At 43.8% G+C, this 23,017-nt stretch overlaps 1 protein-coding gene across 6 annotated transcripts in view; it reads right to left on the reverse strand.

Moving 5' to 3' along the window:
• Nucleotides 1-9,923: 9,923 nt before the first annotated feature.
• MARCHF7 (membrane associated ring-CH-type finger 7) overlaps nucleotides 9,924-23,017 on the reverse strand; it is a 29,292-nt gene continuing 16,198 nt past the window's right edge. For 2 of the 6 annotated variants that reach the window (XM_069780536.1, XM_069780537.1), the window contains 5 exons: nucleotides 18,307-19,423; nucleotides 17,874-18,043; nucleotides 16,537-16,646; nucleotides 15,041-15,154; nucleotides 9,924-11,044 (listed from right to left, as the gene is read on the reverse strand). In XM_069780536.1, coding sequence (XP_069636637.1) covers nucleotides 10,811-11,044; nucleotides 15,041-15,154; nucleotides 16,537-16,646; nucleotides 17,874-18,043; nucleotides 18,307-19,423 — 1,745 coding nt within the window. In that variant the 3' untranslated portion in view covers nucleotides 9,924-10,810. Of the gene's footprint in view, nucleotides 11,045-13,155; nucleotides 13,205-15,040; nucleotides 15,155-16,513; nucleotides 16,647-17,873; nucleotides 18,044-18,306; nucleotides 19,424-23,017 lie in introns of all 6 variants that reach the window. The other 4 variants (XM_069780539.1, XM_069780538.1, XR_011324230.1 and 1 more) reach the window with 4 other exon arrangements.

The raw sequence follows: 23,017 nt of genomic DNA on the forward strand, positions 1-23,017 counted from the left end.
ATTACCGTAGCTCGACCCTGGCCGGAGCCCCTCCTTCCGCAGGGGCTTCCGCAGACGCCGCTCGTTCCCCGCGCCGCTGCTAACGGCACCCACGTTCAGGGAGACTCGAGAACATCGCAGGGCCAGCTTGCTGCCCTCGCGACAGGGCTCGGGGGCTGCCTGCGGCCACAGCACAGGCTTCAGGGGAGGGGCTAGAGCTGGGGGCAGCCGCACGGGCCGAGCGAAGGCGCCGGGGGAGCTCCGGCGACTCGGGGAGGCGCCCGCTGGCCGCGCCTGGGGGGTGCCCGCCTCCGTCCCCTCTTCCCTTCTATTGGCTCTCGGGGAACTGCCGGGCGCTGCCCTGGCCCGGCTCGCCTCCGGCGGACCGGGAGCCTGCCGCGGCGGCCGCTTCGCAGCTTCCCGTCCCGCCAGCCCCGGGCGGCCAGCGGGCAGGAGGCACCCCCCGCCCCCGCCGGAGGGGATCGCTCGCCTCACCCGCGGTCCCGGCGCTCGCCCGCTGCCGCTGAGACCCGCGCCCTGCGCGCCACCACGCTGCTCCCAGGGACCGCGCATGCGCCGGAGGGGTCAGAGCCGGCGAGCGAACGCCGGGCTGCCCCACGCGCAGGACGGCGCATGCGCCCGGGAGGCGCGTCCGCACGGTTGGTCGGGGAGCGGGCGCAGCGGGAAGCCCGCCGAAAACCACACGAAACCGGTAACGCTCCTGCGTCTGACCTTGTCGGACTCCGGGGGCCGCGGCGGCAGCGAGGACTACGCCGCGCCCGAGAGCCACGCTGCCGCCCGGCCGCCGAGTCCGCGAAAACTACAGCTCCCGGCATGCCCCGGGAGGCAGCCTGCCCTGCTGCCCGACCCCGAGAGGACGCCGCTTCCGTTTCCGCCCACCCCCCACGCCGGCGCAGCCGTAGTTCCCGCCGAGCCCCCAGCGCCGCTCCGGGCAGCTCCGGCGCGCTTTCGCCGCCCGGCTCCGGCACGGCGCGGCACCCCCCGCCTGGCTCCGAGCTGCAGTACCGAACATTGGTCGCGAGGTGGCAGCGGCGAGCGCTTGGCACAAGGCGCCAGGGCGCATGCACGGCACTCCAGCTGCATTACGGAGCTTTGGTCAAGAGGCGGCGGAAGAGAGCGCTGGCGGGACGCGCCGCCACCGCGCATGCGCGGCTCCCGAGCTGCTGTACCGCGTTTTGGTTGCCAGGCAACAGAAGGGCGGCAAAACGCGCCACCGCGCATGCGCGATTGCCGAGACTCCAGGGCCGCGTTTTGGTTGCCAGGCAACAGCAGGAGCGCCGTAAACCGCGCCACCACGCATGCGCGGCTGCCGAGACGCCGTGTCGTGCTTTGGTTGCCAGGCAACAGCAGCGAGCGCCGTAAACGCGCCACGGCGCGTGCGCGACTGTCGAGCTGCCGTAACGTGGTTTGGTTGCCGGGCAACAGCAGGAGCGCCGTAAACCGCGGTTCCGCGCATGCGCGGTTGCCGAGATGCCGTGTCGCGCATGGTTGCCAGGCAACAGCGGCTAGCTCCGTACAGCTCGCCATCGCGCATGCGCCGCTCCCGAACTGCCGTACCGCGTTTTGGTTGCCAGGCAACTGCGGGAGCGCCGTAAACTGCGCCCTGTAGTGGTATGCATGAGCCTACGTACAGGTCGCTTCTCCCGCCCAGACCCAGAAACCGCTCCAGAGCGCAGGTCCGCGATCCCCAGCACCGGCCCGGGGGGCCCCGGCAGCAGGGCCACGGGCCTGCGGTTCAGCTCCGGTCGTGCCCGAGCCTCGCCGCTGCCACCACGTACAGCCCCGCTGCTCTCCGGCACCGCGCTGTGCTGCCCGAATGGCTCCGAACCGCTCCAACCCTTTCAGACCCCGCCGCCCCTCACCTCCCCGCGCCGGACCATCGGCTTTGACCCGGGCCCGTCCCAACGCACCCCGGACTACCACGGCTCCCAGTGCTCCGGCCGCTTCGCACCGCTCCGGTGTGGCCCCACGGTGGCGCCGGCCCCTCATCCCTGCCCCCTGCAGCTCCGGTATCGCTGCCTGCCGCACAGCTCCATGCCGGTTCTCCCGTCGGGCTCCCCGCTGTCTGAACCCGCCGCCCAAGCACGAAACGCCCACCCACGCTCACCCGCTTTACAGTTGCAGCCGTAGTTCTGGCACCAGCCGGCGATGTGTTGCCCCGGGGGCAACACAGCAATACGCTCGTCTATCCCCAGTTGCAGCCTGGCCCACCGGCCCCTTGGTTCACAGCTGCAGCCCATCAGGAACTCGGGGCTGTAGCCATTATCTCCCATCAGGGAAAGGTGGGCCTCCCAGGGCAGCAGGGGCGTGGGCTGGCTCCCGAGAACAGCTTGCTGAAAGCTAAAGAGAGTGCCCTGGGGTGCGCAAATGGGAAAGTAGTATTAAGCGGACAAGAGAACAAATGGAGAGCCCAGCAGTGCAACAAAAAGGGGGCGGGGGGGAGAAACACCATGGAGTGATGGGGCAAATGGATGGCTCTGGGAGCGAGGAAAGGCAAATGGAGGACCTTGGCACACACCAAAGGGCTCCTAGCGCATGCAGGGGGGCTCAGAGGGGCCAAAGGGAAGTCAGCTATCATTGTGCAAACTCCATCTCCCACCCCTGCCAGCAAAGGCACCCCCCCTTGCCACCAGAAACACCAGGAACATCTCGGGATGCTGATGGCAAACCCAGAGGCAACCTTAGGGCACAGCACTGGAGGAACCCTGGCTGCTCCCAGGATGATGCAAGCCGTTTCTAACACCTGAGTGTCAATGGCACTGTGAGAAAAATCCCCTGCAGCCCTAGTCCTGTAAACAGCACTGGGCTTGTCCTGGAACATTGAAGAACCTTTAAGTGGTCCAAGAGCCCTTGGGACTGGTCCCCAGCCTCTCAGACGTGATGTGTAACCTCCTCCCTGGAGCAGTGCGTTGAGGCACTTTTTACAGAGCGCAAAGGGACACGGTATAGCAGTCATGATCATGACCTGTCAGGGTTACCTGACCTGCAGGTGTGTAAAGATCATGACCATGGGGTTCTCAGGATTCTGCAATACACAAGGACGTGGATGTCTGGGTTTCTGAGAATTTATTACGAATTACTACAAAACTACTATTAAAACCAAATATATATATGTATATAAATTAGTATGTATAGTGGGTGTATATATATACACAGACTACAAGTCACTACAAAATTACCACTAGGAAAGCAAGTATATATATTACAAGAGTAAAGCAAATATATGTGTATTACATGATAGTACAGAATTCCAACTAGTGAACCAAGTACATATTTATAAACCTTTACCTATGTGCATGCCTATAAATATATTATGTGAGGCATGACTGGTATGACACTCACCAAACGGCTCTAGGAGCGAGGCTAATTGACAACAGAAAAGTCTCACTTCAAAGATGGTCTGTATCGTGGAGTCTGGAGCCAGCCATGCGTCCCTGGAGAGGGTCCAGTCTGTCCAGTAGATTTCACGCAAGGAAGCTCAGGCAGAGAAGCTCATTTTGGGTAGGTAGCAAGTTACTTTTTGTAACTTTCTGGTGCAGATACCTAAGTGGGTGTAGGACATTAGTTCCTGGAATAGTTGTTGCTGACTCCTGTTGTCCTAGACGGTCAGTTCATTATCACAGTTTCTTTGTCCTGCACCCATCAAGGTTTTTTTTTGTCCCGCCGACTACTAGTCATCAAGGATGTTTCAGCTGAACTTATCAGGGGCGTCTTGGGAGGATATCTTTCTTTGTCAGTATGTCTACTGGGTCACCTTTGTGGCAGCTCCATCATATGCGCATGACTTGAAAGAATAAAACAATCATTTATTAACTAATGCACATAAATTACACCCAGGAGTGAGTGTATCACATGGCTCGGTGCCAGCATGGTCCCTCTTCTCCTGTGACACCTGAGGAGCCATTCCACTGTTCATCAGTCCAGTAGGGAAGGATCGCCTCTTGCTCCTGCCCTTGATGAGGCAAGAAACTTAGGTAGCTATCAAACCCATGCCCTTTTTCCTTCAGGGATAGGATTCAGCTCTGGTATTTGAGAGGAAAAGCCCTGATTTCACCTGTCTGTCTGTACTTCTGCCCTACCTCTGGAATAAAGCCCCGCAAGAAATTTTCATAGCTCTCAGCTCACTCATCACCTTAGCAGTCTGACTTTGTGTGAGGTGGCTGTACCATTTCAAATCCAGACCCTAGATGAGAGCACAGAGCTGAACCCTTGTTGGCACAGGAGAAGGTTACAAACCACACAGAAGGGTTCACAGTCTAGTGTTTTGAGTTCAGACTATACAGTTTATTATCATAGGATTTAGACATTTCCATTTTTTTAAGTCATCAATCCTGAACCTAAGTTCTAAGCTTAAAATGGTTGTTGGGGATTTAGAGTTTATGGATGATAGATTTTAAACTCTGATGTGTGATCAATAAATGCATAAACTATAAACCCTGACAAATACTGCGCCTCACAAAAGAAAGTATAGCCTCTGAGTAAGCAAACCTCAGCTACAAACTCTAAAATATAAACCATAAGTGAAAGACTCTGAACTCTCAGTTTCAAGTAAGAAACACCAAAGCACATACGAGCAGGAAAACAGTAAAGAGAACCTGAGGAATTTTTTGCCCACAGCTTTAAAAGTTTCCAAGGAAGACATGCAGCAGAATACACTCCAACTGAACCTACCTGCAACACTGCAAGCCCTAATTCATCTGCATTAGGGACAATTAAGATAATTTTGGGGGTAAAAAAAAATTAACTCTATCCCAGCTGAACCCAGGACAGGGGACCTCCCAGCTCCACAGGCAAACATGCAGAGCCAATCACACTTATTACCAGCAACCAGCCTTTCCTTAAGGAAAGCAGAACCTACTGAGAGACAAAGAAACATCTGTAACAACTGGTAATTTTCCTCCTGCAGTCATGAACAGCACCTCAAAAACCCCTTCCTCCGGCCAGTAAATCCAACCCTCAAGACTAACTAGAAAATACCTCACAGAGTAGCCAGAACAAGGGTGGAACACTGCAGCTGGGGAAATGTTTTTTGTTTGTTGTTGGCTGAGTTTTTTTATTATGTAGAACAGATGTTTTTTACCATGCTACTCACATGATGAGTATTTGTAGACCAAGCTACCCAACTACTTGGCACATCAGTGAGATTTGCACTGCCTCTGGCACACACATCACTCACCTAAAGCCTGCAGCTTCAGCCTTATAATGCTCTCTGTATCTCTGGCCACTAGAATATCATCCATAAGACCACACCTTTTCTTTATTCTCTGGAAACAGCTTTTCTAACATTTTTTGAACGTGACCATGTGTTACTGCAAGTGTGTTATGAAACCCCTGCAGTACCTGAGTAAAGGTGTTTGTCTCTAAACATACAAGCAAACCTGTAGACTGGTTCTTCAGTTAGTGTGAAGGCAAAGAAACAGATCTGTAACTGAAAATCACTTGTTCTGTTCTTGTAACTTACCAATACTCCCAAAGTATGCTTGCTGCAATAGGAGCCATCATCTGGGTGAACTTGCCTATCTGGTGGTAATTCACCATCATTTGCCAAGGTTTTCCATCGGCCTTCCTAACAAGCCAAAATGGAGAATTATATGGGCTTAATTACTTGCAAAGCACCTCATTCTAAATATTCTTTAACCATTTAACAGTAGCAGCTTCTTTAGGATATAGGTATTATTTAAACAGATGAACTGAGGGTCTCCAGGGAAGAACTGTGTCTCCAGCCACACATCTCTGGAAGGCACTCAGAGAAACACAGCAGAAGGGGCTTTCACGACATCTTGGCAGCCTGAGAAAGGACACCTGTGCAAGTATTGAGGAACGAAGCTCAGAGCAGCCAGGTCAGTAGAGAAAACAAGCTTGAATGAAGCAGCCCTTAGCAGTCCAAATTCCCTGTCCTCCTACCCTTTTTCTCCACCTCAGAAAGACCAAATCACGATAGGAACTTGGGACCCTCTATCAGGACACCAGGCAATGCAAAATCAGCATCAAGTCATCACAGAGTACCTGACTCTACAAAGGAATGTGCCACAAGTTTAGCAAGCCCTCACAAGAGATACAACAAACTGGTGAGCTGCCTGTCCTGCCCCATCCCCCCTCCCAGTCCCTCCATTCATCATGGACACCGTTATATTGACAGTGGGGGAAGAAATTTTGCACTTGTGGTACCGATTTTCACTCACAGTGTACAAAACTACTTGTTTTCCACTAGCTGTATAATCATTATGTTTATACAAATATTTTATCTCTATAGTGTATTATCTTCATAGTTAAAATCATGCATGCACTAACGTGACTGAGGGATTGGGGCATCATATGAGGAGAGGCTGAAAGAGCTGAAATTGCTTAGCCTCGTGTAGAGAAGGCTCGGGGGGGGGGGTGGGGGGGTGGTGAATCCTATCGATGTACATCAGTACCCGATGGGAGAAGTATAGAAGATGGAACCAGACTCTTCTCAGTGGTGCCCAGCAACAGAAGAACGGACAATGGACACAATGTGACATACAGGAAATGCCACTTAAACATGAAAAGATCTTTTTCTTTTTTTACTGTGAGCATGGTTAAACAGTGGAACAGGTTATCCAGAAAAGCTGCAGATTTTCCACCCTTGCAGATATTAAAAACCTGATTGGGCATGGTCCTGAGCAACCTGCTCCACTTGACAGCTTTAAGCAGTATGTATGTATGGCAGTGGTGGTGATGTTTCGACTCATGATCCTGAACATCCTCAACCATTCTGTCATTTGATGAACTGGAGGGCTCTAAGGCATACCAAAGGAGCAATGGAGGGGTCCTGAAGAGTTTGAAGGGCAGATGGAGGATCCTTGCGGCAAACAGAAGGCTCTGGGGCGCGCAGAAGGGCAACAGTGGGACATATGACAGAAAGGCAAATAGAGAGGTAATAAGGGAATTGGAAGTTACCAGAGGAGCAGAAGGCCCTGGTGCAAGGAGGGCAGATGAGTCATGAGAAGACAGGGTGGCAAATCAACAGGTCCTGGAGGAACTAGATGACGATCAGCGGGATTTAGGGAACACTGAAATGGAAGGATCCTGAAAGGGATCCAAGGACCAACGAGAGGGGGTCCTGAGGGAACTAGAAAACAAAAAGCGGGGGAATCCTGATGGGAGTGACAGCATGTGAAGGTGTCCTGAGGATATCAGAGCATAAGCAAAGGTCTTTGGGCTGCAACAGAGGCCAAGAAAAGGGCTCTTTGGGAGACTATAAGGACAATGAAGTAGCCCTGAGGGGGTCTGAATTCTAATGGAGGGCTGTGGCACGTAATGGAGGCCACAATGAGAATGTATTGGATAGTGTGATACCTGAGCATGATGTAAATGGTATGGAATGAGGGGTGGAGAATGTGCTGGTTTTGGCTGCAATAGAGTTAAGGATTTGTGCTGAAAACAGTGTTGCTAATGCAGAGATGTTTTTGTTACTGCTGAGCAGTGCTTACACATTCGAGGACATCTGAAGGGACTGATGGGCCAATAGAGGGCTCTGCAATGCACTGCAAGGCAAACAGAGGGAGCACGAGGGGAAAGGGTGGCAAACGGGGTGGTCCCAAGTCAACTAGAAGGCAATTCTTTGTATTTACCCACTTCCACGTTTGGTGGTAATCAAGGGCACAACTCGGGAACTCCTTCAGCCAGCCTTGGCTGACAATTCTTCTCGAGTGCTCGGACTGCAGAAAAAGCCAAGACTGCAAGTCATTTTCTGTGACATAGAAATACATTGCAATCTCCTATCCAATTCCATTCTCAAGCCACCGACCTATTGCAGACACACAAAGTTACATACATATGCAGAAAACCAACAACAAAGCCTGCACCCACTTCCTTTACTAGAGGTCCCAAGATTTCAACATTGCACCAGTTGTACCACATAGCTATCAAGCACACACAGTGACATATAGGGAACACCCCCCTTCATTTTCCAAACAAAAAGCACGCACAATTCCACACACATAACCCACCCGACTCTAGAATGGAATAGTTAAGTTGGGAAGCAGCCTCCAACAATCATCTAGTCCAACTGCCTGAAAACAGATACCATAGCTAGAATTAAACCCCTACCCTTCCAACTCCAGTACTACCTTATTACATGCTAGATGACCCAGAACTCCAGGCTTTTCTGTTCTTCTGAGCTCATTAAGCTCACTGAAAGCTGACACTGCTCATCCTTTGCTGTTCCAGCATCTTTGTAGATCTCCTATGTAAAACACTTGTCCAAAGAGAGTGGTATCAAGCCTGAAGTCACTTCCTCATAATGAAAGAGTGGCAGAAAAGCCAGAACCATGGCCAGGTTTGGGAAAAGCCTAACAATGCAGAAGATGAAGGGCATTTGAAACAATACAGCTCAGTGCAGCACAAGCAACCTGGAAGATGAGGTGGCACACAACAAAATAATAGTATACACACAGTAGCAAAAGTCAGAATTGTGATGTGGAAAAACATACTCTCTCCCTCACCCTCAACACAGAAGCAGCTGCAGAACCCCAGGATGGACGCCTGCAAGCACCTCCATCTGAGGGTGCCAAGGATATCCGAGAGCGCCACAGCCCTAAGGACTCACAATGGCACTGCGTAACACCTCAGGGCCCTGTCAACCCCACAGCTCTCAACCGGCCCCAGTATGAGATGAGGCACTCAACTCTGCAACTTATTCCCATCAGCATGAGGCCACCCACACCTGGATCTGTCATCACTGGCCTCACTGGGGAGATGTGGGACCACCACTGAGGATAAGGTACACCTGTGAACAGTCAGAACCAGCAACAAGCTGTGGCCATTCCCTGTGTCCCTAAACCCCCGGAAAAAACATGGTGCAGGCACAAGACAGCACCAGCAGACAAGACAAATGCATGCTTGCACAGACGCTTGCATGAACACATATATGCTTTGTGCTGACACAAATACACTTGCATGAACCCGCAAGAGCTTGCACAGACAGACGCTCCCACCCACGGACAGAGATCTCACAGCACAGGTATATGGAAGACAACGAATCCTGGCTGCTCCCAGCCTCTACCCTTCCATAGCTCGGGGAGGTCTGGGTTGCAAGGCAGAGCTCTCCTCTGGGAGGCAGGTGGGACTTGCAGTAGCATTCTTCCCAGCTGACACCTTCAAACCCTCTGCTCTTCACTGATTCCACAATATTCCCTCATGTCACTCCTTCATTCACACTGGAGCTCAACAAGGCTGCAGGACAACAAAGTGACAATTCACTTGAACCAAATTTGTACACGGAACTGCAGCTACTGAAATTGCTCACCCTCATGGAATGCTATTTATTTGGATGGAGGTAAGAAAAAAAATTTTAAAATATCCTTCAATTCATCAATTTATTAGGCTATCAGAGCTCACACTTGTAACTCTAAATGTATTGAGTGCATATGAAATACTATCTGCTTCACTGTATATGATGTTTTATTAAGCTATACCAACTAACTCAGAAGGGATTAAACATTGAACTTTTATTACAAACCTGAATTAATTTTCTTCAGAAGTGAGTTAGAAATATTTTCATGTATGCCTGGACCTTAACTTTTCAAATGAATGTCTGAAAGAGAGCTGTATTTCAATTAACTCCTGGAATGATACTTCTGAGTGTTGGCACTGAATACCCAATGACTAAGGTTACCAGAATGAGCACAGAAATGTGAAATTTCCTTAGCATTCCATTTTCTTTCAAGTCTTACAGATGACAGGCCATCTCATGTAATGCTAGCAAAGTTAACTCTTAAAATCACATGAGTTCATTTCAGCTGTTAAGGCACATCCTTTCTTCCGCACAAGTTAGTTTTACATACTGTAACAACAAACTAAACTCAAGGTATTTCAACACACTGCACTCTTTGCAGATACATTGTTACTGTAGTAATTAAAAAAGCTAACATAAATATTTATAGCAAATACAATTCCAATACATATATGACAATTTATTGTACCACCATTCATATAAAGCATTTCAATCCAAAATGGTCAGAAACAATCTTAAATATCTGCATAAGAATTTACAAACATTAGTAAAGATATACCACAGACTATAGCTTTCTAAGTTTTCAAGTGTAAGTTCTGGTAGATATCCATGTTTAAATGAAATGGACAATACCAGTAGAGATGCATACCTCTATTGTCTTTATTTATAAAGAAGTGACAACACTAGAAAACACATTGATAACCAGTGCTTTGAACGGTGAAGGTGGGATCTAAAAAAGTCTAATTAAACTAAACAACCTTAGGTCTTTGTCAAGTTGCATATCTGCCAGGAATGCTGAAATGCAAGAGTTTACACCTGCAATATTCCATAATGGAACAGCCACATAATATCAAATATAATCTCCAATTCCCAAACCAGTACATAAAAAAGCCATCACTAACACTAAGTATTAGAAGACCACTGCAAGTTCTTATTGCTTTTTGAGTTAAATAATAATCTTCAAATAAACCAAAACCCAAACAATCTCTACAGTATCTTGCTCATCCTCCTGTTCATTCATTAACACTGGAAGCAATCAGTTATTATATGATGTGGCAGCAGAGGCATTTAAAAAAATCCAAACAAAACCTATTTAAGTACATGGACATTCCCACCCTCCCTGCCCACCCTCACCCTGAAGCCCACTATAACCACTTAGTGCCAGTAGAGGAGCAAAACTCGATAGACAAAACCAGAAATCTGACTACAGTAAGAAGGAAACATAAAGGGAGATAATAGCTTCCTTGAATATTCAAAATCTGATGTCTTCCAAAACAAAGCACATCATCCTCATAATTTAAAAAGGGAAGTTGCTTTATGTGTATCTAACCCTCACACATGCTGAGTAGTTCTCAAGTCCACTGAGTTCCACTGTGCAGCAGTTGATTTTGAATTCAACAACGCTTCAAAAACTACAGTAATATTCAATGCGCTTTTTACTAAGGAGAGGAAAAAAAATGCATGTTGAAGTTGTTCTTGCCAGTTCAACAATTGTGCAGCAATTCCATTTATCTCTTGCAGTATGAAAGTTGTACTCGCATCAGTCTTCAGAATCATCCTCAGAAGCTGTTGGAACAACACAGTATAATCAGAAGCTTTGACAAAGGTCTGTGAAATTAGACCACTTTAAGACGAGTAGTAGAAATAAAGGTAATTTTATAGTATTAAATAGCACATTGTAATACCCACCCAAACCTTGTGTAATTACATAGCTTAATTTTTAAATGCACCTCATATCTGAAAAACATACCATTTCCAAATCAAAACTTTACATTACAAAATGCAGTGTCCTCCTGCTGTTCTTCCTCAAAAGAAAAGGAAGAAAACTTAATTACGCCAGAGATTCAACTTTTACGTAGTGTTTACAGTGGCTAATTCCAACAGTAGTCAGAGGAGAATATATTCAATCCATGACAGCAGCACCCAACACAAGGGAAAGAAATGACTCACAAAGTTAACAATTTGGATACTATAATATCTAGAAAGGTTCAGCAGTCTAAACAAACAGAAGGGCTCTTAAATTTTTATACACACACATATATATATATATGTTGCTTAATCCAATTAAGTCAGGCCTACTTGGAAGCAGCTCTTCTCTCTATCCCCATTCTTTCAGCACATGCAAAATGAACATAAAGCCCATATACGAATAGGATTTTGTTGTTGCAAGGTGAAAAGACAAATACACACTTGTCAACTATAATAAAAAAAGTCAGTACACACATCTACAATAGGGTTGTAAAGCATTAGCTTGTCCGTAACAGAAATTTAATCTGTCCTCTTAAGCAAACTCTGTAGTCAAGAAAGCATTTACACTTGAGTAACTTGTTCCATCTCTGAATGCAGAAAGAAGCAAGGTCTGTCTCCTCACTTCTCCAGTTCTTAGAAGAGAAATATAACTAAAGTAGCACCAGTAACAAATCTAAAACTCAGTATTCCTCACCTGCAAGTCAGATAAAGCCTGATTCAAATATAGATTAAATTACAGTGTAAAATGGCACTCATTAAGATTAATTTTTACTCTAATAAGGATACACATAACTTCAGAATAAATTCTGAACTCAAGTCCACCTCTGTCTGCTCCGAATGCAGAAATAACCATCTGTTCCTTGAGCTAAAACTTACACACACACACAACATTCCTTATCATACTCCAGATACATCCTATGCACTGAAAATTCATACACAAACTTTATTGATAGACATTCACATGCACACTAGGAAAAAAAAAAAAGGTAGATCAGCTATCCTTCTACTGCCTATTCATCATGCCCAGAAATAATACTTAGACTTAGATTCGGGATATATTTACCAGAAATCAACATATATTTTTAAATTTAAGCATACTGAAGAAGCAATTAGGTGAAAAGTAGGCTAGTCCTTTGCCAAAATTGGCACAGCTAAATTTCATTCTTCAAGTGGATAGGTCTGATCAAGGAATACACACAATCAAAAACTGTGTGTGGATCGAAAAAAAGAAAGGGGAGAAGAGGGCAAAAAAAGAAAGGGGAGAAGAGGGCAAAAAAAGAAAGGGGAGAAGAGGGCAAAAAAAGAAAGGGGAGAAGAGGGCAAAAAAAGAAGGGGAGAAGAGGGCAAAAAAAGAAAGGGGAGAAGAGGGCAAAAAAACAAAGGGGAGAAGAGGGCAAAAAAACAAAGGGGAGAAGAGGGCAAAAAAACAAAGGGGAGAAGAGGGCAAAAAAACAAAGGGGAGAAGAGGGCAAAAAAACAAAGGGGAGAAGAGGGCAAAAAAACAAAGGGGAGAAGAGGAAATGGCAAGAGATGTATGGTAATTTAAGTGCAGTGAAATTCAACTTTAAATATTTCTTTTCTACTAGGACTCATGTAAAAGGCTACAACCTGAAGGTTACCACCAAATCCATAACGATGTACTACTATAATTACAATAACCAAACCATAAATAGTGAGGAATCTTGTTATCACTTGCAGAAAACAATTCTGTGGTCTAAACAACCCTATGCTGTTGGGAAATTAATCATGGAGAATTAAAACCAGTTCCCTCTCGAAATAATTCTACTGATAATGGAAAAAGCACTGCTGGGTAAAAGTCAAATTTTCAGTATTTAAGTTCCGTATTATGAATCTTGGCAAGGAGGATTGTACTCATTTAACTTTGAGTTGACCTAATGGGAGGGGAGGGGAAGAGGGGAAGCACCTACTTTCAATATCTTCCATATGTGCCTGAAGAGTTCTTGCAAGGTTAATAAACTAGAAACAAGGCAGAGAGAAAGTAGTTTAAAAGTTGCAAAGTTATCTGCAGAAATTTGCAACAAGTTAGCAAAGTTTTCTTCACTTTTTCTTCACTTTTTACATCCCAAAGCTTCATCCCAGACATCAGTTATCCTAACCCATTTGCCCAACTTACAAAAATCTGTGCAAAATTCAATACAAATCCCCACACATTAGACTTCAAATTGCTACTGCACAGTTATTTCAGCTTCCACTGTATGTCAAATGTTTCTGGTAGCAGTTAGTGGCATCACCTTCATGTTCTACAGTCTGTAAAACACATCAATTTTGAAAGTAGCACACATAAACAAGTGCCAGTTTTATGAAAACCGGTCCTAGAAATTGCAATGCAAAAAAACATAATCTGTAAGGACTGCATTAGTTGGATCCATTTCATTTACTTCACTATTAATATGACAAAACAGAGCCCTCTGACTGAATAAGGTTAATAAAAAATGCATAAATACACTTAAGATTTTAACTGTAAATAAAAAGTTTCAGAGCAGGATTACTATCAGGCAATGGTAGCAGTTTAATGTTGGAAGTACATGGTATCAAAACCCAAAGCCAAAATCCCCAGGAATACAAGTTCCTTAGGCAACTTTGAAAGTCTCAGCCGAGCGTTGTTTTGTCAATGACAATCTACATTACTGTTTCAGTGATAGTTCAGATGTTTAAGATACAGCAAAAATGAAACGAGAAGGTAATGCTACAGTTTCCATAACTCAGCTGTACGCTCAGCATCAAAACACGCATCAGTGCTCTCACTGGTTTAAAATGCAGTGTCACACAACTGTGTAATGCCACCTCTGATGAAAAACCAGTAAAAACATCTTATTTCTGCAATACACTCAAGCTAATAACCTGTACTGGATGCTTGCTACTATTAGATTATATGTCTTTTATGTCTCTACACTTGTAGCAGAGAAAACTGGATATTTCGTTTGTGGATCATGGAATACAAGCTCTACATTAGATGTGTACAGAAAAGAGGACCACTGTTGTAATACAGTAAGAGATTAGAGCACAGTCCTGCCTCTACCCAAGGGCCTAGTACCTGCTAGCAATCATCCCAATAAGCATTCGATAAAGTTAATATTGTCAATTCTTTGTATGTAATTAAAAAAAAAAAAAAAAATCAGCTTTTCAGGAGCTCCGTTGACGAAGAGCACTAATTCATTATCTAGTATCAAATAAACGTGTAGAATACAGGATTTCGGAATGAGTCACTGCAGAAATAACTTTGTACAATGATCTCTTACTGGTAAAATGTGTACTTACTGTACTTCTAAGCCAAGCCATTTAAGTATCAAGAATCCAGTCAAATACAACTAATAAGAGTTTTGACTAATGCCACAAAATCAGACTATAGCTAGGCAGTTTCAGAATGTAATATTCAAGTACATATTTAGGCACAATCCAGCAGACAAGCATTGCAAGGTCTAGACCTTTGCAATGTAGACTGGCATAATGAGAAAAATTAATCAAATAAGATAGTCCAACATTCTCAACTGCATGCTTTGTACAGAGGGAGGTTAACCTTCCAGTTTTGCTTAAATTCACAATAATCACGACAACATACGTGCAAAGCAATGAATTACCAACAACCTTGACAAAAATAATTTTGCAAAGTAGTACCTTCAGTTTCAAATCAAACATGGTGTTACCGCATTGACAAACCCAGACCATTTTAGACCTAGATTTGTTAAATAAGCATGCTTCTTGGGTATCTAGGTCCTAGGTTGCTCAAGGTAACAATCTAGTTCCAAGTTCTCTGTACGAGCAATTCCTGCCATAAAATCACTGCATACTTACTCTGACACGTGTGCTGGCCTCACTTGCAGTTCCTAGCATATCAGAAAAGCGCTGCTCGCATAAATGTAACAACACTACAAGGTAGAGACCAGAGCTGATAAATTCATAGTCTGCCTTAAAGGAGATCAAAAGAAACATTCAGAATGTCAGTGATATGTCTGCATATACAACTCAAGAAGTAGAACAAGAATCAAATTTTACTACAAACATTATATATTTGATCTCTAGTTGTTGCAAGAGAATTAGGGAAATGTAATACTAAAAAACTTGAATTACTGAAAAGCTATTTGTACTTCTGGTTCTTCCCACCCAGCCCAGATCTAACATATTATCCTTGAAGATAAACAGAAAGAGTTCTACAAAGAAAATCTCAGTCAGCATGATCAGTTCACAGGAAGGAATCTGAAAATCAGAATATTACACCACTGGGGAAAATAAACAACGTACTTTGCTGGTTTCTTTTCAGTGGTCCCAATGCTTTACAGAAAACCAAAATAAAGGGAAATATTGTAAGAACTTTATGATGTTATAAATATTTTGAGAAATTATCTTCCCTTCTAAGATAAAGAAAAACTTTCAAAATACTACTGCTGATCATCTAGAGTCAATTCTTTAAGAAGTTTCAAAGCTCTTATTTCTATCAAAGTAGTGACAGTAACCAACAATCAGTAGTGCTAAAACATAAAATGATGGCACTCTCGAGAAAGACACAGAGTCTGGCCCAAGTGACAGGAACTAGAGTACTAGAGTAAGAGCTTACTCCAAATAATAAAATTAGAGGTTGATGTTTGGCTGCAAAACTGGCACTCATTTCTATTTTCTTTTGACTTCTGAGGTAGGCAAATTTCAGTAGTCTTTCTATATTCACAGAATACAACCCAGAGAAGGAAAACCCTCTGAATAAAGTTCATTAAAATAACACCAGCCTTTTGTTATTTGTTCATCTTTAAATGCTACACAATCCAGTAGTTCTAAAATAATGTATTTTACATAAAGAGAATAATAGTAATGGGCCTTTAATTATTTTTAATTTAGGATAGGACTTGAAGGAGCAGCAGGAAGCTGTAAGAAAAGAGATTAGTTTCCACCACTCTAATGAAACATAGAAAAGTTTTTAATGCTATGTTTAAACCAACTGCTTAAGTGTGTTAAAAAACAGCTGAGACAATTCATGACTTAATGTGAAATTCAATCTAATCATACTACTATTCCCACTGCAGCTATGTAGCAGAGACACTGGACTGCAAAGCTAGATGACAGATCTGCAACTAAAAAAAGGATAAGAGACATATTACACTTACTGAAAGCTCAGCTATAGGAAACACAGCAGGGAGATAGAATTTGCCTGAATACTGAGGAGAAAAATCTGTTCCATGTTGACATTACTTTACGTGCATAACATTCCTTCTGAAAAGGAGATGCATTTTCCTTCTGTAAAGAAGAGCGCCCTCCCAGCACTAAACCAACACTTACCAAATTAGGCAAAATATACTAACTTGTTCATTTGCATGTGCCCTATAGAGTTCATGAATGTCAAAGTCTTCCAGATTCAGATGTAACTTCTCCTTGCACAGTTCACAAGTTGTTACTGCTTCCAAAGAAGAACCTGGTGGGGAGGGGAAGGGAGAAAGTCAGTGTCAAGTTGCAACAATCTATAACATAGGGCACAATTATACAAGCATCACAAACTGTAACTAATTTTTGGCTTTATTTTGCAGGGCAAGGTTAGAAGAAAAGAAAGCCTCTAATTGGAATGTAGTGACTATCGGCTACTGTCAGAATTTAAATGCTATAGCATGTTTATTCTCCATCCAGCTCCACATATTTTGCCTCATGTTCACTCTGGACACCATACACCTCTTACTGAAAGTCTGGCATAAAATCACTGCTTGGGCTGTTTGAATTCTACAGTGCAATCCAAATATACACAAAAGTAATAATAAATGTACTGGAATAGCTTAAAGTTATTGTCAGAGTAACATTTTGTCTTAAAGTACTAGGTTTAAAACAAGCTGCTCCATAAGCAACAAGATGAACAAAGCAAGTTCATGGTGGATTTATGTCTTGCATAGTTAAATGCTTCTAATTTCTCCTACAGGCTGAGGCTTCTAATACATCCCTACTCTGATGTGTGTTCTCCAATACTGACTGAAAAAGTAAACAGATGCTAGCACATTCCTTTGGCAAAAAGTATTCCATGGTTTGACATCTTCTACCAAGCCACCTATTTTTAAGTCTTAAAAATACTACAGATAACTTAGTTTTAAACTGGTCAATCAATTTATTACAAAAACATTTGTACGGTGTGCAATTTCTGAAGTGTTTCTTAAAAAAGTTCTATATACACTTTGAAGTAGTTTTTTGAACAACCAGTTTTAACTGCCTTGAACAGGAGTTAGTATCTTAAAAACAAACAAACAAACAAAGATTTAAGTATAGTTACAACAGAAAAATATTTTTGGATTTTCAAATTCCTATCACTCTGCTCCAGTCAGCCTGGCTATAAAAGTCTTAAAAACTAGAACCACATGCACAAGGAAGGGTGGGAAACAAACTCACCCAAACTGGTAGAGTAGCTCTAAAGCTACACTTCTGTGATGTTATATTTTGACTAATGTCTTAGTAGACAATCCCAAAAATATAATTCTCTGAATGACAAATACAGTTCTTGGAACTACTCACATGAGAAGCTGCACAGACAAACAAGAAGCCTGGAAGTGCCACACTGCTGTTTATCCCCAACTGCTCATTTTTCAAATAAATACCTTAATATTAGTAGGAGTAATCCTCCTAATGTAACTGGAAGTCTACCTTGATCTAGATTCTGCTTTACCTGAATTAATCTTGGACTGCAGCCACTTTTTCATGCACTCCTGGTGAACATACTGCAGACTTCCAGTGCATTTGCATGGCTCTATTAAAAGGTTGTCAGAACTTGCAGAGGACATCTGACAGATTCTGCATAGGTCACCCTCTTCATCTTCAGAATCTTCTAAAAGCAAGCTGAATAAGAAGGAATATCAACAAATGTTGTGATGCATTTCATGTAAGACTTTTAATAATGACAATTCCATTCATCAAACTGCTCCCAAACCTACATGGATTAAAACAAGTTTCTCTAAAGACAAAAGCGTGAACACAGGTGACAGAGGAATGAGTTGCCGCCTTCTCTGAAGGAAAGTTTCCTTTTAACGTCATGGTTACAGAAAACCCTCTCATGTTAAGTCAGGTACATTTTATTATCTCCAAAGAACATACTAATTTACCTCTCTTTAATTTTCTGGAGTCTTTCTGGATCTCTTGAAGGTGGTATTTTAGACTTGCCACTTTCTTGTCCATCAGACTGATTCCAGCCAGAGGGAATAATATCTACAGTTATCATAAGATTGTCAGACAGACTGCTTCCTAATGTTGGAGGCACTGCAAAGCGAAAGAGAGAACCAGGCAGAATTCCAGAACTTCTTCTACTGTGGGCTGAATCTGGTGGGGAGGCAGTAGCTGTAGGAATACCAGATACTGCAGGTGTTGGTGGTCTGCTAACAGAAGCCCGAGGAGGGCTATCTGATGCTTCAAGAGAGGTCTCCTCACCTGACTCTCTTCTTCTGAAGACATGTTGTGATCTGGCAGTTGTATCAGAGGTAGAGATCCTTGCGGATTCATCTCTTCCTTCTCTTCTTCTTCTGGAGAAGAGAGGTGTACATCTGTTCCTCAAAGATGATGATAACCAGGATCCTGTGCTCCTACTTTCAGAGTCTGGTCTGTAACTCTCCCCATCTGAATCAGAGTTATGATTTTGTGAAACTCCTGATAAACCCCATCTTCGTCTAAGAAAACTAAATCCCTGAGAAGCTTCAGATGTCTGAAGTCCTGGAACTTCCGGAGTTGCAGCTCCATTACTGCTCGACAGAGTCGATGCTTGAACTCTTGGGACCACCGTTGATTCTTCAGAGCCTAATGATCTTGTATGCAATGAGTCTTGGTTAGACCTTCGAGAGAAAAATGTAGATGACATACTAGATGCTAAACGAGACAGCAGCTGTCTGGTTGTGCGCCTCCCTTCACTGTCAGCTACAGGCTCATTCAAGGACCTCTGAGAAGATAAAACCCTTTCAGAACCACTTGAGGAAGGAGTTTCATCTCTAATGGCAGTAAGAGAAAACGCTGGCTGCATGCTTCTCTGGGGAGATTCTAATTCATTTCTCCTTTGTCTTGAAGAATAGCTGGATCTTGAAGAGCTCATGTTAGAGTCTCTGTTGAAAAAAGATGGCTGATGATCAGAAGACAACTGGCGGTTCATGGATGCATTCAGCCTCAAAGTGCTTAATGAGTTCTCTTTTGGTCTTGCTCCCTCTGCATACGAAGAGGCAGGCCTGTCTTGAAGATCTGTTGCAGAAAAGCAGAGGAAAATACTATGACAAGATGTGCTCTGATTGTTACATTCCAGATGGATAACTCTAAAGTGTAAATGCAAAAGTTCAGGATTTGTGATCCTTATTCAAAATTGTTTCAAATTTGGCAGGTAGATTCCAGAGCAATGTTAGGTTTAAATTTACTTACCAGAATTCTAAAGTGGAACTGAAACCTAGACTGGTTTCAGCCTGGTAAATCCATTTGGATTTACAGCCCCAAATCTTCAAACTTTCAAGGTATGCCTCATTTTCTTATATGCGAATATGAAAATTCTGACCATCTGTCAGAAGTTACATAAGAACAGCATATGAATCAAAAATGGCAAACTATATACAATACCGTTTGTAACTTAAAGGTCCATTCTGCCTATAGACTGAAAAAAGACGGGTTAATCAAAATTTCAGCAATGTAGCAGACACCAGAGCACCTGAAACAAATGCATGGATAAAGCCAAGTATATTCCCCATCTATTACAACTACCTACCCTTATTCTTCTCATCATAAGAGCATTGACAGCTGCAGTTACAAACACTACTTAAAGGTAACATAAAATTATTGACTTTGGATAACAGAAATTGAATAGTACCTAAATTAGATGTGTATCTTACTGTAATAATGTTTTAAACCAAGAACTCAAAAATAAAAAGAATACCCTAGAAATAATGTAATTCCACTGATCCAGCCCAAAAGGGTTATCTAGCTGTTGCTTTTATCAAAGAAATGCAACAACTAAGTTAGTTCACATGCTCAGCTAGGCAGCTGGCTTAAGCACAGACTTAACCATTCTGGATTAGTAATCTCATCTGCTCTCCCAATTACCTTGATTACCTATAGTCAATTAGATAACTATCACCACACTGTTGTGTCCTTCCCTGCTTTTTAAGTGTATGTTTGATCACCCAATACTTCCCAGTAGCCTACAGGCTGAGGGAGGCGATTATGCTCCTCTACTCCGCTCTTGTGAGACCCCACCTGGAGTACTGCATCCAGCTCAGTACAAGAAAGACATGGACCTGTTGGAGTGGGGCCAGAGGAGGGCCATGAAATTGATAAAGGAATGGAACATCTCTTCTATAAGGAAAGGCTGAGAGAGTTGGCGTTGTTTAGCCTGGAGAAGAGAAGGCTCCAGGGAGACCTGATTGCAGCCTTTCAATATATAAAAGGGACTTGTAAGAAAGATGGAGACAGACTTTTTAATAGGGCCTGTAGCGACAGGACAAGGGGTGATGGTTTTAAACTAAAAGAGGGTAGATTCAGACCAGATACAAGGGAGAAATTTTTTATAGTGAGGATGGTTAAACACTGGAACAGGTAGCCCAGAGAGGTGGTAGATGCCCCATCCCTGGAAACATTCAAGATCAGGTAGGAGGGGTGCCCTGAGCGACCAGATCTAGTTGAAGATGTCCATGCTCATTGTAGGGGGGTTGGACTAAGTGACCTTTAAATGTCCCTTCCAACCCAAATCATTCTATGATTCTTGTAAGTATATTTTCTGTAAACATTGTGTAAGTACCTCAACACACTGAGAAGAATTCTACTGTAGCTGAACTGTAGTTAACATTACATGAAGCAGCTGAGGAGGCTAACATCAGCTAGTCTCCTTCCTCAAATGGCTGGATTTGGGGGGCATGGGGGAGAGAAGAGGGGGAAGGAGGAAGCAGCTGAAACCCACTAACCTCATAAGAACAGAAACTTCTTCAATATTTTAACTGCTTAACAAGCATAGGTTAGATTAAGGTAGGAGGCAGAAGCTTTCTCTATGTATTCTAGAATTTAAACCTTTCATGTTTGTAGTTTTGGTGGGTGGCTCTTGGGGTTTGTTTTTTTTTTTTTTCTAAATGGGTTCTGCATTGCAATCACCATTTATTGTTGAAGCTGAGGTTTATGCATCTGCCAGACTCTAACTAAAGAAATGTCTGCACAGATGCCAAGCATCTGCCACATGGTTTTGATTACACAGGAGGGAACACAGTTGGGAGTTATTTTTATAGCACTTAACAGTGGCACTACTGCTAGAAGCACAGCATGAACAGTACAAAGCAAGGCTGTATACCCATCCATTTCTCCCATTAGGCTCTACCACATAAACTCCAACTGTCCACTTATTAAAGAAGCGTGGAGTATGATGACATTAAAACATACTCTTCTGGTAAGGCAAGAATGCAGGATGAAATCTGGAACTAGTTTTTATATTTTCTGCTTATCTTCTATACTTAAATTTTTTTTTTAAACTTCCTTATTATAAAATACCATTAATACATCTGCAAAAGGTGGCAGATCAAGACTGGTGACAAGCTTCCCCCAAGACAGCTCTAAAAGGCCACAACTCCAAACAGAAAGTGAAAATGACAGCATGTGAGAGACTGAAAGAGTTAATGTCTCAAACATTGTGGTGGGGCAAGTTCTGCATAAGGACCAACTGTGTAACAACAAACCCTGGAACCACACACAGGTTAAAAGAAGCAGATCAGATCAGCACAGATGAGCACAGGACATCAGCAACAGGACTGGGAGGGTGTGCTGGAGAGTGTTCTGATGGGTTGAGCAGGACAGCTCACCATGCATGGCCAAAGATCAAACAATGGTCATGACTGCAGGGAAGGGTAAGTTACTCCCCAAATGACCACCAAGCCCACCAACCCGTTTCCCAAAGGTTCTGAAAGCACAAACCACGCATGACACCTAATTAGCCTAATGAGTTTGAGTGCCTGCCTGAAGGAAGGGCAAGGAGATGATAAAAGGACACAAACTGAAGCCCCACACACGCGCCCACTGGAACTGGACGCCTCGGCTGACTGGACCAATGCTGAATCCAGGACCAGTGACACCTTTCTCTTTTCTCTTCCTGTCTTGCTCTCTCTTTCTCTTTCCTTTTTCATAATCCCTACACCTCCTCCCTTTAGACGTAAACCATTGACCAAGTCTGGGACTAGGAGTGGATCTAGCCACCTCTAGGCTCCTCTCATAGAAGGAGTCTAGAAAGCAAGGGAGTCCGCTCTGAACCTCTTGACTCAACAGGAGGGATCTCCTTCTTCCCTGAATGGATGTATATCTTTACCACGGGTTACATGGTTTACTGAGGTAGTTCCATGCCAATTCCTGTTGAGAGAAACCACACCACCTACTGTTAGCGCCTTCCAAGTTCAGTTTGCTTCTGCCATGAATAAAATGTTTAACTGATCATTTGGTGTCGTTTCACCTTAATTTACACTGAGGGAATTTTGAACAAAACGTGACTCCCTGGTCTGTCCAGCCCAGGTCATGACAGTGCTGAAGTCCATACTAGTCCTAGCACTTACCATGGAACAAACCTCTCACCTCATGTAAAGTACATGTTTATTCCTTTTTATGGTGGTCTAGCAGTTTTCCCTAATAACAACTCAAGAACCCAAATGGAAAGAGATAATATGATATGGGCATCTCCATGAAAACCCTTTCATGAGTCAAATTAATATTATATATTTACACCAATACCATTTTCTTATACTGAATGCACCTACAAGCTAGACCATTCATGTATCCTTCAATGGTTTAGCCAATGCATGGAAAGTGGCCAACCAACTTTAT

This window comes from Haliaeetus albicilla, chromosome 4 (genome assembly GCF_947461875.1).
Source record: "Haliaeetus albicilla chromosome 4, bHalAlb1.1, whole genome shotgun sequence".
Taxonomy (NCBI): Eukaryota; Metazoa; Chordata; class Aves; order Accipitriformes; family Accipitridae; genus Haliaeetus; species Haliaeetus albicilla.